This window comes from Sapajus apella, unplaced genomic scaffold (assembly GCF_009761245.1).
Source record: "Sapajus apella isolate SASKATOON/1434 unplaced genomic scaffold, GSC_monkey_1.0 scaffold83, whole genome shotgun sequence".
Taxonomy (NCBI): Eukaryota; Metazoa; Chordata; class Mammalia; order Primates; family Cebidae; genus Sapajus; species Sapajus apella.
Genome location: NW_022437023.1, coordinates 3028347 through 3042216, shown reverse-complemented (window position 1 = coordinate 3042216; position 13870 = coordinate 3028347). Strand labels below are relative to the sequence as shown.

The following is a 13870-nucleotide window of genomic DNA, read 5'->3' as shown; positions in this document are numbered from 1 at the left end:
TTCCTTCCTTCCTTCCTTCCTTCCTTCCTTCCTTCCTTCCTTCCTTCTTTCCTTGTTTCCTTCCTTCCTTCCTTCCTTCCTTCCTTCCTTCCTTCCTTCCTTCCGTTTCCTTCCTTCCTTCCTTCCTTGTTTCCTTCTTGTCCCCCAGGCTGGAGTGCAGTGGTGCAATCTTGGCTCACTGCAACCTCCGCCTCTGGATTCAAGCGGTTCTCCTACCTCAGTCTCCTGAGTAGCTGGGATTACTGGCACCCGCCACCATGCCCAGCTAATTTTTATATTTTCAGTAGAGATGGGGTTTCACCACATTGGGCAGGCTGGTCTCGAACTCCTGACCTCAAGTGATCTGGCCACCTCAGCCTCCCAAAGTGCTAGAAGTACAGACTTGAGACACCACACCTGGCCACTAAATTCTTTTAAAAATCCCTTAAATACACTAAATGATGTGTTGAACATAGCTGATGACCAAATGTCGATATAAAAATTCCATCAGGCCAGGTGTGGGCTCACTCTTAATCCCAACACTTTAAGAGGATGAAGAAGAAGGATCACCTGAGCCCAAGATCACTTTGAGACCAGCCTCGGCAACATAGTGAGACCCTTTCTCTACCAAAAAAATTTTTTTAAAAAACATTAGGTGTGAACTACTGAGCAATCCTAAACTACTCGGGAGGCTAAGGGGAAGGATTGCTTGAGCCCAGGAATTCAAGACTTCAGTGAGCGATGATGGTACCACTATACTTCAGCCTGGGCAACAGAGCAAGACCCTCTCTCTTAAGAGACAATGAATGAATGAATGAATGAATGAATGAATGAATGAATGAAAATTCCATCAAAGAATATCTCTTAGGATATAAAGTAAAGGGACAAAGATGGGAAATGAGAGAAATATCCAGTGGTTCTCAACTATATCTGCCTGCACATTAGGATCATCTAACATGCTTTTTAAAAACACGGTTACCCTCACCCCATCACAGACCAGTTAAATCCAGACTCTCTGGGGTGGAGTCCAGGCATCAGTAGCTTTTTTTTTAAGCTCCTCAGGTGATTGTTGCTTAGCCCAGGTTTAGAAAAATGTTTAAGAAACCCGAAGGATAAAACCAAAATGTCCAAAGTCTATCTAATAATACTTCCAGAGTTAGAGGACAGAGTCATTAAAGGAGAAGAAATAATGCTAGAAAATTTTTCTGGAGATCCCATCCCCCAAGACTTGTCTTCAGCAGTTAAGGGCCATGATATCAAGACCCCTGCAGGAATTCAGGAAGGAAGACGATACCTTGACATATCCTTGTGATGGGTCTGAACTCCAAGAATAAAGATTGTTATGTCTTCCAGAGAAGAAAAGATGGGAGCCACAGTGTGCCCTCTGGAGGGAAAGAAACCTACCTGGCCCAAGTGATCCAAACACAGGTTCTGCTTTTTCCCCCAGATGCCGCCCTCCAGTGCATTCCCCTGGCTTACTCCTGCTTTCTCGACTGACCCCAGGCCTAGAGCTTCTCCAGGCTCCCCTGGGAAGAGCAGTTGGTGTTTGGGAGGCAACTTGTTCTTTTTTGCTCTCTCCTTCCATTTGACCTCATCTGCTGTGTGGTGTTCAGAAAGTCTGTCAAAGTTCTGGTTCAGTTATGAACACCTTTTCCTGTTTTCCATCTCAGAGTTTTGCAAATTTTAAAAACTTTTTCTTGTCATCCTAGCATCTTCCTGGGGAGAGGAAGCTAATGACTTAGTCCTTGTTCAACCTTTTTGAGGCCAAATAGGATAAAATCATATTAAGGAGAATAATACTATATTCAGGTTCATCTTTTAATATATATAATAGCAATTTGGATAGTCTAATATTTTCTAGTTGTTTTGTTTTAATATAATCTTTTGATTTCTGCCTACTTAAAAACAGTAATTTATCCAACTCAGCACTCAGAGTCAGGGCAAGTGTGGTCTGTTAGCTTTGTTTTCTTCAGTAATTATTTGTATTAAGAAGAAAAATAAATTCACTAAAGAAATATCTTTCTGAAAACTCTCCTGTTTGTAGCATAATCTGAGGCAAGATACTGATATTTTAGGAAAGAGAACAACACAGTAATTTACGTAATATACATGAGGAATTGGTGGATATAGCTTTAAAATGACTTATCATTTGGTGGACCGGATAGTTATATTAATTGAAGTTTTTAGTATACTGTTGATGAAATATTAAATGTATTCCCATTTTTCTGTTATTGTCTCAGGCATTTGCTGACTAGCACTTTGAAGAGTATATGCTTATCTGCCATGTCCATAACACAATGTATTGTGTGTTCCCTTTCTAATGTACTGGGTAGCAATTTTCCACCTTTGGACAGTGCAGCACAGTAAGCTTTATCATAGATTAATATCCATAGCTACATAATGATTTTAAATCCAGAATAAACCTAGAGTGAGGGAAAGAAGAAAAGTCTGCCTCATAAAAACAGTGAAACTGTCTCATCGTGTCGTTAAGGTTTTTAGGAATTGTCTGTTCTTACTGTCTTTTTCATGTAACATTCAATCAAGGAAAAAGTTTTATTTGTTTTGTTAGCTTCCAAAAACCTGTACTCCTAATGGTTAACTGGAATTAAGGGAAATAGTTCAAAAATTCAGTATATTTCTTTATTCTTCCAGATTTATCCGCTTTTGAAAGTTCAAAAGTTTGTTTTCTTGTTTTTATCTTTGTGTTTTAATTATTCATTGTACTTCTCTATATATGGACTTAGTACTACTGACAAGAGTCATCCTCTGAGATTACTAAAATTACCTGTATCCCTTGAAGTGTTAGAGCCAAAAAAATGAAGAGCTAATTCCTTTATCAAATGGGATTTAGAAAGCTACTAAATCAGTTTATACAAGTTGCCTATTTACTTGAATTTAAGCAAGCCATTGTTTCCAAAATAGCAAGGTTAGAATCAAAATAAAATGTTTTTTTGTCCATTTGTTTGTTTTCTTTTTTTTTTTTTGGAGACAGAGTCTTGCTCTGTTGCTCAGACTAGAGTGCAGTGGCATGACCTCGGCTCACTGCAACTTCTGCCTCCCGAGTTCAAGCAGTTCTCTTGCCTCAGCCACCCGAGTAGCTGAGATTACAGGCACACGCCACCAAGCCCGGCTAATTTTTGTATTTTTGATAGAGACGGGTTTCATCATGTTGGCCAGGATGGTCTCAAATTCCTGGCGTCAAGTGATCCCATCTGCCTCAGCCTCCCAAAGTGCTGATATTATAGGTGTGAGCCACCATGCCCAGCCTGAAAACATTTTTCATCGACAGTATTTTCATTTAAAAATTTAGCTGAGGCTGGGTGTGGCGGTTCATGCCTATAATCCTAGCACTTTGGGAGGCTGAGGAAGGTGGATCACGAGGTTAGGAGTTCAAGACCAGCCTAGCCAAGAGAGTGAAATCCCTGCCTCTACTGAAAATACAAAAAAAACATTTGCCAGGTGTGATGGCGGGTGCCTGTAATCCCAGCTACTTGGGAGGCTGAGGCAGAGAATTGCTTGAACCTGGGAGGAGGAGGTTGCAGTGAGCTGAGATCGCACCACTGCACTTCCAGCCTGGGTGACAGAGTGAGACTCCGTCTCAAAAAATAAAATAAAAATTTAGCTAAACTTCAAATGAAGAACATTCAGAAGAAAGCATTGTCTTTGGATGTGTTGTAATTATGCTTGCTCAATGTTTTGTTTTAAATTTTTTTGTGACATTGGGCATGTGGGCTCTCTCTAGCACTCTCAATGATTTGAAAGCAAATGGGAGATATCATGACACCTCACCCCTAAATACTATAGCATTTGTCTCCTATGAACAATTATATCACCTTACATAAAACATAATACTATATCACACTCCAGAAGGCTAACATAGCAATAGCAAGCTAATATACAGTCTGCTTTTCCAAGCCTTTTTTTTTTTTTTTTTTTTTTTGAGATGGAGTTTTGCTCTTTTGCCCAGGCTGGAGTGCAGTGGCACGATCTCGGCTCACTGCAGCCTCTACCTTCTGGTTTCAAGTGATTCTCCTGCTCCAGCCTCCCGAGTAGTTGGGATTAGAGGCACCCACCATCATGCCCGGCTAATTTTTGTATTTTTAGTAGAGACGGGGTTTCACCACGTTGGCCACGCTGATCTTGAACTCCTGATCTTGTGACTCCCCTGCCCTAGCCTCCCAAAGTGCTGTGATTACAGGCATGAGCCACTTCACCCTGCCTGCTTTTCCAAGTTTTTATAAGGTTTCGTCCCCTAACCCAGGACCCAGCCAAGGATCACTGATAACACTTGGTTGTCATATCTCTATAATCTCCTTTAATCTGGAACAGATCTCCTTCTCTCTCTTTCTCTTTCTCTCTCTCTGTCTTCTAAGAGATGGGGTCTTGCTCTTCTGCCCAGGCTGGAGTACTGCAGCATGGTAACAGTTCACTACAGCCTCAAACTCCTGAGCTCAATCAATAGTCCTTCCGCCGCAGCCTCCTGAGTAGTTGGGACTGCAGGCACACACCACCTTTTTGGTTCTTTATGTCATTAGCATTTTTTAGGAGTCTAGGCCAATGGTCTTGTAGAATGCTCCACAATCTGTTTTTGTCTTTTCTTCTTGATTAGTTTCTGGTTAAACATTTTTATAGGAATACCACATAGGTGATAGCGCAGGCCAGGCGCAGTGGTTTATACCTGTAATCTCAGCACTTTGGGAGGCCGAGGTGGGTGGATCACAAGGTCAGGAGTTCAAGACCAGCCTGGCCAATATGGTGAAACCCTGTCTCTACTAAAAAAATAAGCCAGGTGTGGTGGTGTGTGCCTATAATCCCAACTACTTGGGGGGCTGAGGCAGAAGAATTGCTTGAACCCAGGAGGCAGAGGTTGCAGTGAGCCGAGATTGCACCACTGCACTTCAGCCTAGGCAACAGAGGGAGACTACGTCTCAAAAAAAAAAAAAAAAAAAAGTGAAAGGTGATAGCACATCTATTTCACATTACTACATCACATTAGGAAACACGTAATAGCAGTTTTTTCATTATTAGTGATGCAGAGTTTGGTTATGATGCAGATCACTTCTTAAAGTGGTATCAGTCAGAGCATTTTATTTGAAAGGTCCTTTCTCTTTTTTAATAATAAGTAATCTGTGGGGTACTTTTCCTGTAACCGCTCACCTGGTGGTTTTAATTTGTTCAACGCTTTAAAACTCAGTTTAACCAGGGATCTATTGATGGATGTCAGTATCTCTGTGAAGCCCCAGGAAATTTTTTTGTGGGCGTATATTTCCCCAGGCATCCAGTCCAGGACCCTTCAAATATTTAAAAGATCTTTTCCCTGTGTTATCGAGATGCCTTTTACAAGTTTCTGTGCATCACAGAAGTGTGTTACAAGTAGGAGGTTTCTAGAAGCTGGGAACCAATCCTGTTCGTGATTTTCCTGATTATCTAGCCAGCCTTATGTAAAGCTAGGTACTTAAATTTTGTTGTTTGTTTGAGAATGGTTTGTTCTGGCCTTTTGCTTATCCAGAGCCAAACATTTGAATCTTTTATGTTTGGTATAAACTGTATTAGAAACTAAAGCAGAAGGACTTAGCCCCTGGTTTTTGCTGTTCTCTTTGAAGATTTTGGGGGCACAACAGTTGTATTTGTGTCTTTGTTGAACTGAAATCAATGGTGGTCATTTGGAAATGAGTTAAAACACTACAATATATGTTTTAGTTGTTTAATTATAGTTGAATCAATAAGACATTTTCCACAAGTGCAGAAAGACTTTTTGACTCTGTAGACAAAAACGCTCAGGAGATGACTTTAGGGGGCCTTAAGTTTGTTTTTAGCCTAATGTGGAATAGTTGTAGGATTGGTTCCTTTTTGATTTCCCCTGCCCAAGCAGGGAGCACTGTGGAATTCATCATGGCAGTGGCTGGGTGTGTTTTATTTAGCCTATGATTAGCCTGTTACATTGGCTTGCCTTGCATGAAAAAGTCTCTGTCAGGTGACCAACAATGACAATAAGAGCTAACATTTGAATAGTATACCTTAAACATATACATTATACCAGTTCATCAAGAAGATTAGTTGTGAAAACAGGTATTTTTATTCTAATCACGTAGGCAAGGAAGAAAGTCTCAGAGAAGTTAAAGTAGCTCCACATCAAACAGCTTTTAAGGAGCAGAGGAAGACCCCCCTAGATTACAAGACAATTTCCTTGCACTTTCTGTTTTACCATTCTAAAAGGTAGAGGCATTCTAGGGAATTTAAATATGAACAAAGCATAACCTTGCTCTGAAGGATCTTTTAAACCTAGCAGGCGTATAGTCTTATGAATCTATTATAGACAACAAATTGAGAGGAAAGCTGAGGAAGTACACAAAAGGGCAAAATGACCTACAAATAGAGGGTCAAGATTGGTGTGATAGAAGTAGCATTTAAGGGGAGTTACACTTTCTGTTTGTTTGTTTGTCTTTTTCCTTTTTTGTGTGGAGAATGGGGTCTCGCTATATTGCCCAGGCAGGTCTTGAACTCCTGGGCTCAAGCTATCCTCCCACCTCTGCCTCCCCAAGAGCTGGGATTACAGGCGTGAGCCACAGTGCCCGGCTCAGAAGTAGCATTTGAGGGAGGTGGATGTTTTGGAAACAAGAAAGGGAGTGAAGATAGAATGACTATGGGAAAGCACTGGGCTTGTTGTAGAAGTAGAATTGGTCTAGTTTAGCTGCAGCATGAGCTGCTTGAAAGAAAGTAAAAGAAAATAATGGCAGCTAGAACTGAAGGATAGGTTAGGGCCAGATTGTGAAGGGCCTTGAATGCCATATGGAAGAACCTCATTCCATAGGTATTTTGAGCAGGAGATGAAAAATGACCCTACAGAAGGCCCAGTCATGATCATAAATAATGCCTAAACATGTTTAAGTTACCAATCTGTGCTGATGTCTTAACGAGTGCTATCTCACTGCTGCCTCTCTGTAACCCAATGAATCATGTACTGTGTCCATTTTGCAGATGAGAAATGAAGGCTCAGTGAAATTAAGGAAATTGGAAATGTCAAGAGCTGGAGCTAGGACTCAGACTTGGGTCTCTCAGATTCTAAAGCCTGTTCTGTTTCTCACTGTGATTGATACATTGTCACTTCTTTTATTAAGAACTGATAAGGTCTTAATCCTCTGTCAAGAACATGGCTATAGGAAGAGGATGTTTTCAAAGTTGTGAAGGGACTGCTCACCATGTTATGTTAAGGAATGTAATCGCTACCAAACCTGACTTGTACTGTTCGCTGTTTTGAGACCAGAGCTCGATGGGAAATTGAAGAGTTGATGATGTTTTGTTTACATGCTCGATGACATCAATATGTACTCATAGCAAATGCCTTTGTTTTTGTTTTCAGTATCTAAGCTTGCTGGCCCTAAATAAATCTTAGGTTGGGTAGAGCTCAGTTCCCAGGGGCATTAAACATTCATAAAGAAGTGATATTTTTCCTACCTAAAATATTTTTCTTCTTAGCAGGTTCTCTACTTAAAAGACAATGACTACTGATGAAGGTGCCAAGAGCAGTCGAGAAAACCCCACAGCCACTGTTGCTGAGCAGGGAGAGGATGTTACCTCCAAAAAAGACAGGGGTGTGTTAAAGGTGAGGCCACAAAGCTGAATGACATACAAGAAAATCTGCTATCTGGAAAGATTGTTTATAACATCTTTCTGAGGGGGTCTGGGTTGGACAATGTTTATTGAGAGTTACTAAGTGCTAAACACTATAGCTAGATTCTCATTTTTGTCTCCATAACTCCAAGACTTTTTTTGAAGATTTGGAGTCTCGTTATGTTGGCCAGACTGGTCTTTAACTCCTGGGTTCAAGTGATCTTCCCACCTCAGCTTCCTGAGTAGCTGTGACTTTATTTTTTAATTAATTAATTAAATTTTTGAGAGAGGGGGTTTCATTATGTTGCTCAGGCTAGTCTTGAAATCAAGCGATCCTCCCACCTCAGTCTTCTGAGTAGCTGGGATTATAGGCACGAGCCACTGCACCTAGCTAGAGATTTTAGTTTTTAATCCCAGATCACAGATGTTGAAATTGAGATTGAGCTAGGTAAATTAACTTGCCCAACATCATATATCTTAGTAAATGCAGATTTACCTGGGGTTCAGGTCCAAGTTATATCTCATTCTAAAGGGCTATGTTTCCCTATTCTGAGTATACAAATGGGTTACTATTTTAATGTATCATTTTAGTACACTAAAGCTAGCTAATGACAATTTTAAAGACTTTTTAAGGAAAGAAAAGCTAACTTGAAAAGTTTAGAGGGGTTTATTTTTACATACAGTGTTCTTGTATACAGCGAAGGTATCTATTAAAATTTCCTCAGAGAATGTATCTTACTTTTGATCTAGCGTTCTTACCATTAAACACTATACAATCATTCACCACATAATGACATTTCAGTTGATGACAGACTGTACCTTCAGCAGTGGTCCCATAAGATTATAATGGGGCTGTAAAGTTCCCATGGCCTAGTGGTGTCATAGCGGTTGTAACATGGTAGTACAATGTATTACTCATGTGTTTGTGGTGATGTGGGTATAGACAAACCTACTGCACTGCAGTCACATACAGTTATGTATAGTATAATGTTTATATTACTGGTTTATAGACTTACTATACTTTCTAACATTATTTTAGCGTGTGCTTCTACTTACTTTTTAAAAAGTTAACTGTAAAACACCCTTGGCTGAGTGCAGGGGCTCATGTCTGTAATCCCAGTATCCTGGGTGGCCAAGGCAAGAGGATCACTTGAGGCCAGGAGTTTAAGACCAGCCTAGGCAACATAGTAAGACCCCTATCTGTAGAAAAAAAAATTTTTTTTAATTAGCCAGGCATAGTGGCATGCACTTGTAGTCTCTACTGCTTAGGAGACTGAGGCAGGAGGATCATGTAAGCCTGGGAGTTCCAAGCTGCAGTGAACTATGATCATACCACTGCATTCTAGCCTGGATAGCAGAGTGAGATCGTGTCTCAAAAACAAACGAACAAATAAAAAACAGCCTTGGGCAGGTCCTTTAGGAGGTATTCAAGAATAAAGCATTGTTATTATAGAAGACAGCAGCTCCATGTATGTTATTGCCTCTGAAGACCTTCCTGTAGGACAAGATGTGGAGGTGGAAGACAGTAATATTGATGATCCTGACCCTCTGTAGGCCTAGGGTAATGTATGTGTTCGTCTTAGTTTTAAACAAAAAAAAAGTTTAAAAAGTAAAAGAATAAAAAAAATTTTTAAATAGAAAAACACTTATAGAATAAGGATGTAAAGAAAGAAAATATTTTTATACAGCTGTACAGTGTGTTTGTATTCTAAGTGTCACTATAAAAGAGTCAAAGCTAAAAAAAATTACAAAGTTTACAAAGTAAAAATGTTGGCCGGGTATGGTGGATGACGGCTGTAATCCTAGCACTTTGGGCAGCTGAGGCAGGTGGATCATCTGAGGTCGGGAGTTTGAGACCTGCCTGGCCAGTGTGGCGAAACCCCATCTCTACTAAAAATACAAAAAATTAGCCAGGCGTGGTGGTGGGTGCCTGTAATTCCAGCTACTCGGGAGGCTGAGGCAGGAGAATTGCTTGAACCCAGGAGGCAGAGGTTTCAGTGACCTGAGATCATGCCATTACACTCCAGCCTGGTCAACAAAAGTGAAACTCTGTCTCAAAAAAAAAAAAAAAAGTTACAATAAGCTGATTGATTTATTATTAAAGGAAAAAAAGTTTTAAATAAATTTAGTATAGTCTAGGTATCCAGTGTTTATAAAGTCTACAGAAGTATATAGTAATATCCTAGGCCTTCACATTCACTCACTACTTTCTCGCTTACTCATCCAGAACAACTTCCAGTCCTGCAAGTTCCATTCATAGTGAGTGTTCTGTACAGGTGTACAATATGTTTTTTTATACCTTTTTTAACTTTACCTTTTTCTATGTTGAGATATGTTTAGATACACAAATACCACTGTTTTACAGTTGCCTATGGTATTCAGTGCAGTAACAAAATGTACAGGTTTGTAACCTTGGAGCAATAGGCCAAACCACCTGACCTGGGTGTGTAGTAAGTAGGCCGGGCCATCTAGGTTTGTGTAAGTACACTCTGTGATGTTGACACAAGGATGAAATCACCTTAGGACACATTTCTCAGAACATACCTCTGTCCTTAAGCAATGCCTGATTGTATGTATTTCTTCACCCTATAATCATTTTCATGTGAATTTTTTTTGTTTCTTACAACAGTGTGGTGAGACAATCAGAGCCTCTCTTGATTCTTCCATCTTATAAGTAAATAAACTGAATCTGAGAAAGTTTAAGTGGCCTTAGTCACATTGTTATTTCTCCTACACCATTGTTAACACATAAAAGTTTTGTATAGTTAAGTTCTGTTTTTCCTGAAAAGCTTATCTGATGCATTCTAAATATTACCAGGATGCTGAGTTTTAATATCTCTTAGGCCAGCAGTAGCAAATAAGAATTTTTGTTTGTCTAACCTTGCTTATATGAAAGCCCTTCTTCTGTGCCAGGATCTCTTCTGAATATATGTGAATTGCTATTAGCTTGCTATGTGCCAAGTCAACTTTTGGAGACTTGTAGCTATAGAATAAGTGTTCTGTGCTATAGATTTACATCCTATTGTCTTCTTTTAGAGGGCTTCTCAACCTTGTAGTTACAGTTACTCCTCCTAAATTCCAGGAAGCTTCTAGAGACAATGGAGGCTCTGCTGGCTGTCCACAGCATCTCGCGGCCTCTGTTTACAACTTCCCCTTTCATCTTTTCAGAGTGCCCACGCCCAGGGAACATGATCCCCAACTTGCTTCAGACCCTGTTTTGTTCTAGGGAGTAAATCTAATTGCAAGGTTTTTAGGCTTATTAAGAAACGTTTGAGATTTGAAGCCCTTTAAATTATATCATTTATCATTGTCTAGAGCCTCGGATTTCACCATGAGTCTTTTGGTTAATATTTAAATAGGTCTGGTAACTGTGCCGAGCTACAGCAATTTAGTTAACCTCTCTGTGATTAAGTTCCTGTTTGTAAAATTAGAATAATAATGCCATCAGTCTCACAGTTATTAGGATAAGGTGAAGCACTTAGCATAGTGCCTGTCCTATAATAATCTATCTTATTAACTATTCCATATTTTAAAAAAAGAACCAGTGCTTGTTTGGAAATTCAGTAACCATCCGAGGAAGACAAAAGTTGGATCTATATTTTAAAGATGAATAGAACCTAGATTATGGCCTTAAGGCAACTCTAGATTTAGGCACAAGTTCATCTTGCTAGGGAAGCCTGAAGTGATACCATAGTACCACTTGCTGGTGTGGCTGGCTCTCTAACTCTCTGGTAGCCATTCATCCCAAATGCCCAGTTATTGTTTATAGTCCTGGAAGTGCAGAGTCATTCTACATAGGCTGACAGTTGAGCATAGCCAGTTTATGAACATGAGCACTTGGAGAATATTGTAAGATATCTTTTAGATTAATGTTTTGAAACTATTTTTTTTCTTTTGAAGTCCTAGAAGGGCAGTCATGCTTCTTTGCCTTTAAAGAATGTTTGAGGCTGGGTGCAGTAGCTCATATCTGTAATCCCAGCACTTTAGGAGGCTGAGGCAGGAGGATCACTTGAACTCATGAGTTCCAAACCAGCCTGGGCAACATAGCAAGAGCTCGTCTCTACTAAAAATAAAAAAATTAGCCAGGCATGGTGGCATGTGCCTGTGGCCTCTGCTACTTGGGAGGCTGAGGTGGGATGATCACTTGAGCCTGGGTGACAGAGGCTCTAGCAAGCTATGATTGTACTACTGCATGCACTCTAGCCTGGGTGGAAGAGTGAGACCCTGTCTCAAAAAATAAAATAAAGATGTTTGGGCTTTTGAGTTAAGAAAGCTATGGAATCTAAGTTCACAGTGTTTATGTGATATTTATTTTAGGCGGAGGGTTTACTTGTCAAAAAAGAATTTAGGAGCAAATGGTCAAATTATTTAAATAAAACTCAAAGCAAACTCCTCTCCCAAAAAGATGTTCATCAGATGTTAGCTACCATCCTCTGTTACCTACTAAAAATCATTAATTTGGGATAGATGATTGACAAACTAAATTACACCACTACACACCTGTATTTGCTTTTCTTTTCCCAGAACTGACTAACTACATTAGCAGCTTGCTCAGCCAAGAACAAAATAAATACACTGGATTTTAAGATAGCTAAATACTAGAAAACAAATTATTTAGTATCATATCAAACTGTGCAATGATACTCATGTCTTTTACAGATAGACTATATTTCAAATATAGGAAATATAACCTGTTTTACCAGGAAATTGGGCTTTCTGAAAGTAAACAATCAGAATTTAGTCAGAAGCTAATGTTTTTAGCAAAGGAGGGAAATACAGTTACGCCTTTGAAACTTTGCTTAAGCTTCTTTTGGAATATTTTTAAAAGTCTACCATTCTTTCTGTCCTAAGTTAGTGTGTACATGGACTAGCTCACAAGTCTGTGTTATGAGAGAATTTAGTGTCAAAATATAGGGCATTAAACCAATGAACAGGATTTATTGGTTAATTCTTTGAAGGAATAAATAATGTGATTAGCAATAAAAGTAGATATAAGAGACAGGTTGGCAAAGGACAGTTTTCTAACAATGAGAGTTACTATGAGGACTATGAAGGAAGGTGTTAGAAAGAGTGGATAATAGCATATTTGCAGATCTGCTTGGGTGTCTTGGGATGGACTGCGAACTTTTTATTCTCTGATTACAAGTAAAAATTTCACCTTTTTTTTTTTTCTTAATGTTTGTCGTTTCTAGATTGTCAAAAGAGTGGGGCATGGTGAGGAAACACCAATGATTGGAGACAAAGTTTATGTCCATTACAACGGAAAACTGTCAAATGGAAAGAAGTTTGATTCCAGTCGTGATAGAAATGAACCATTTGTCTTTAGTATTGGCAAAGGTAAGAGGGTGTTTTTTTGAGTTGTGTTTTACTTAGCTTTATTACTATTTATAATATATAGGAGCAGCTGATTCTATCCTTTCTGAAAGTTAAAGATGTTTTAGAGCACTAATACTCAAAGACGGTCTGAGAATCCCTAGGGCTCCCTGAGATCCTTTTAGGGGGTCCCAAATGTCATTTGCTTTCATCACAATACTAAGATATTATTTGCCTTTTTACTGAGCTGACATTTGCACCGACGGTACAAAAGCTTCAGTGGTAAAAAACTGCTGCTTCCTTAACACAAATCAAGGCAGTGGTAATCAGCTGCTCCAGTAGTCATGGTATTTTCCACTGCCACTCATTCACTATTTACATAAAGGAAAAAGCTAGTTTCACGTAAGAATGTCCTGATAAAGCAGTAAAAATTATTAGTTTTATTAAAACCCAATCCTCAAGTTTCACATCACTTTGATATTCTGTGACAGAAAGGGAAGTACATATAGAGCACTTCTGTACCCCGAAGTATGATGGTTGTCTCAAGGAAAACTACTTGTGCTCTTGTTTTAGTTGAGATCTGAACTAACTGCATTTATTTCATGAAACACCATTTTTACTTGAAAGGGCAGACTGTGATTATGCAGACTTGATTCAGTGTTTGGCAGGTGTTTTTCTGAGAATGAATGGAGTAAGTCTGTCACTACAAGGAAAAACAACTGACAATGTTTTTTGCCATTAAGTTTTTAAGTAAAAATTATAGTTTAGGAGAACTCCTATCTGCCACTGTGAGCTTGACAGCTTCCGAAGGCTTTTCTGATGAGGTCAGTGGGTATTAATGAATGTGGTTTTAAATCTTATACAATGATTGGAAGATCTTTATAACTAAGAACCAATATTTTCTCAGTGACCAATGCAAGATGTTATAAGATCATGTGTGAATAAACAATTCATTCAAAGTTAGACC

General features: G+C 39.2%; 1 protein-coding gene across 3 annotated transcripts in view; it reads left to right on the top strand.

Annotated features, from left to right (window-relative positions):
* The window catches only part of FKBP5 (FKBP prolyl isomerase 5), a 159155-nt gene that overhangs the window by 83964 nt on the left and 61321 nt on the right, over positions 1–13870 (top strand). For 2 of the 3 annotated variants that reach the window (XM_032253533.1, XM_032253531.1), the window contains 2 exons: positions 7459–7582; positions 12783–12927. In XM_032253533.1, coding sequence (XP_032109424.1) covers positions 7478–7582; positions 12783–12927 — 250 coding nt within the window. In that variant the 5' untranslated portion in view covers positions 7459–7477. Of the gene's footprint in view, positions 1–7455; positions 7583–12782; positions 12928–13870 lie in introns of all 3 variants that reach the window. The other variant, XM_032253532.1, reaches the window with a different exon arrangement.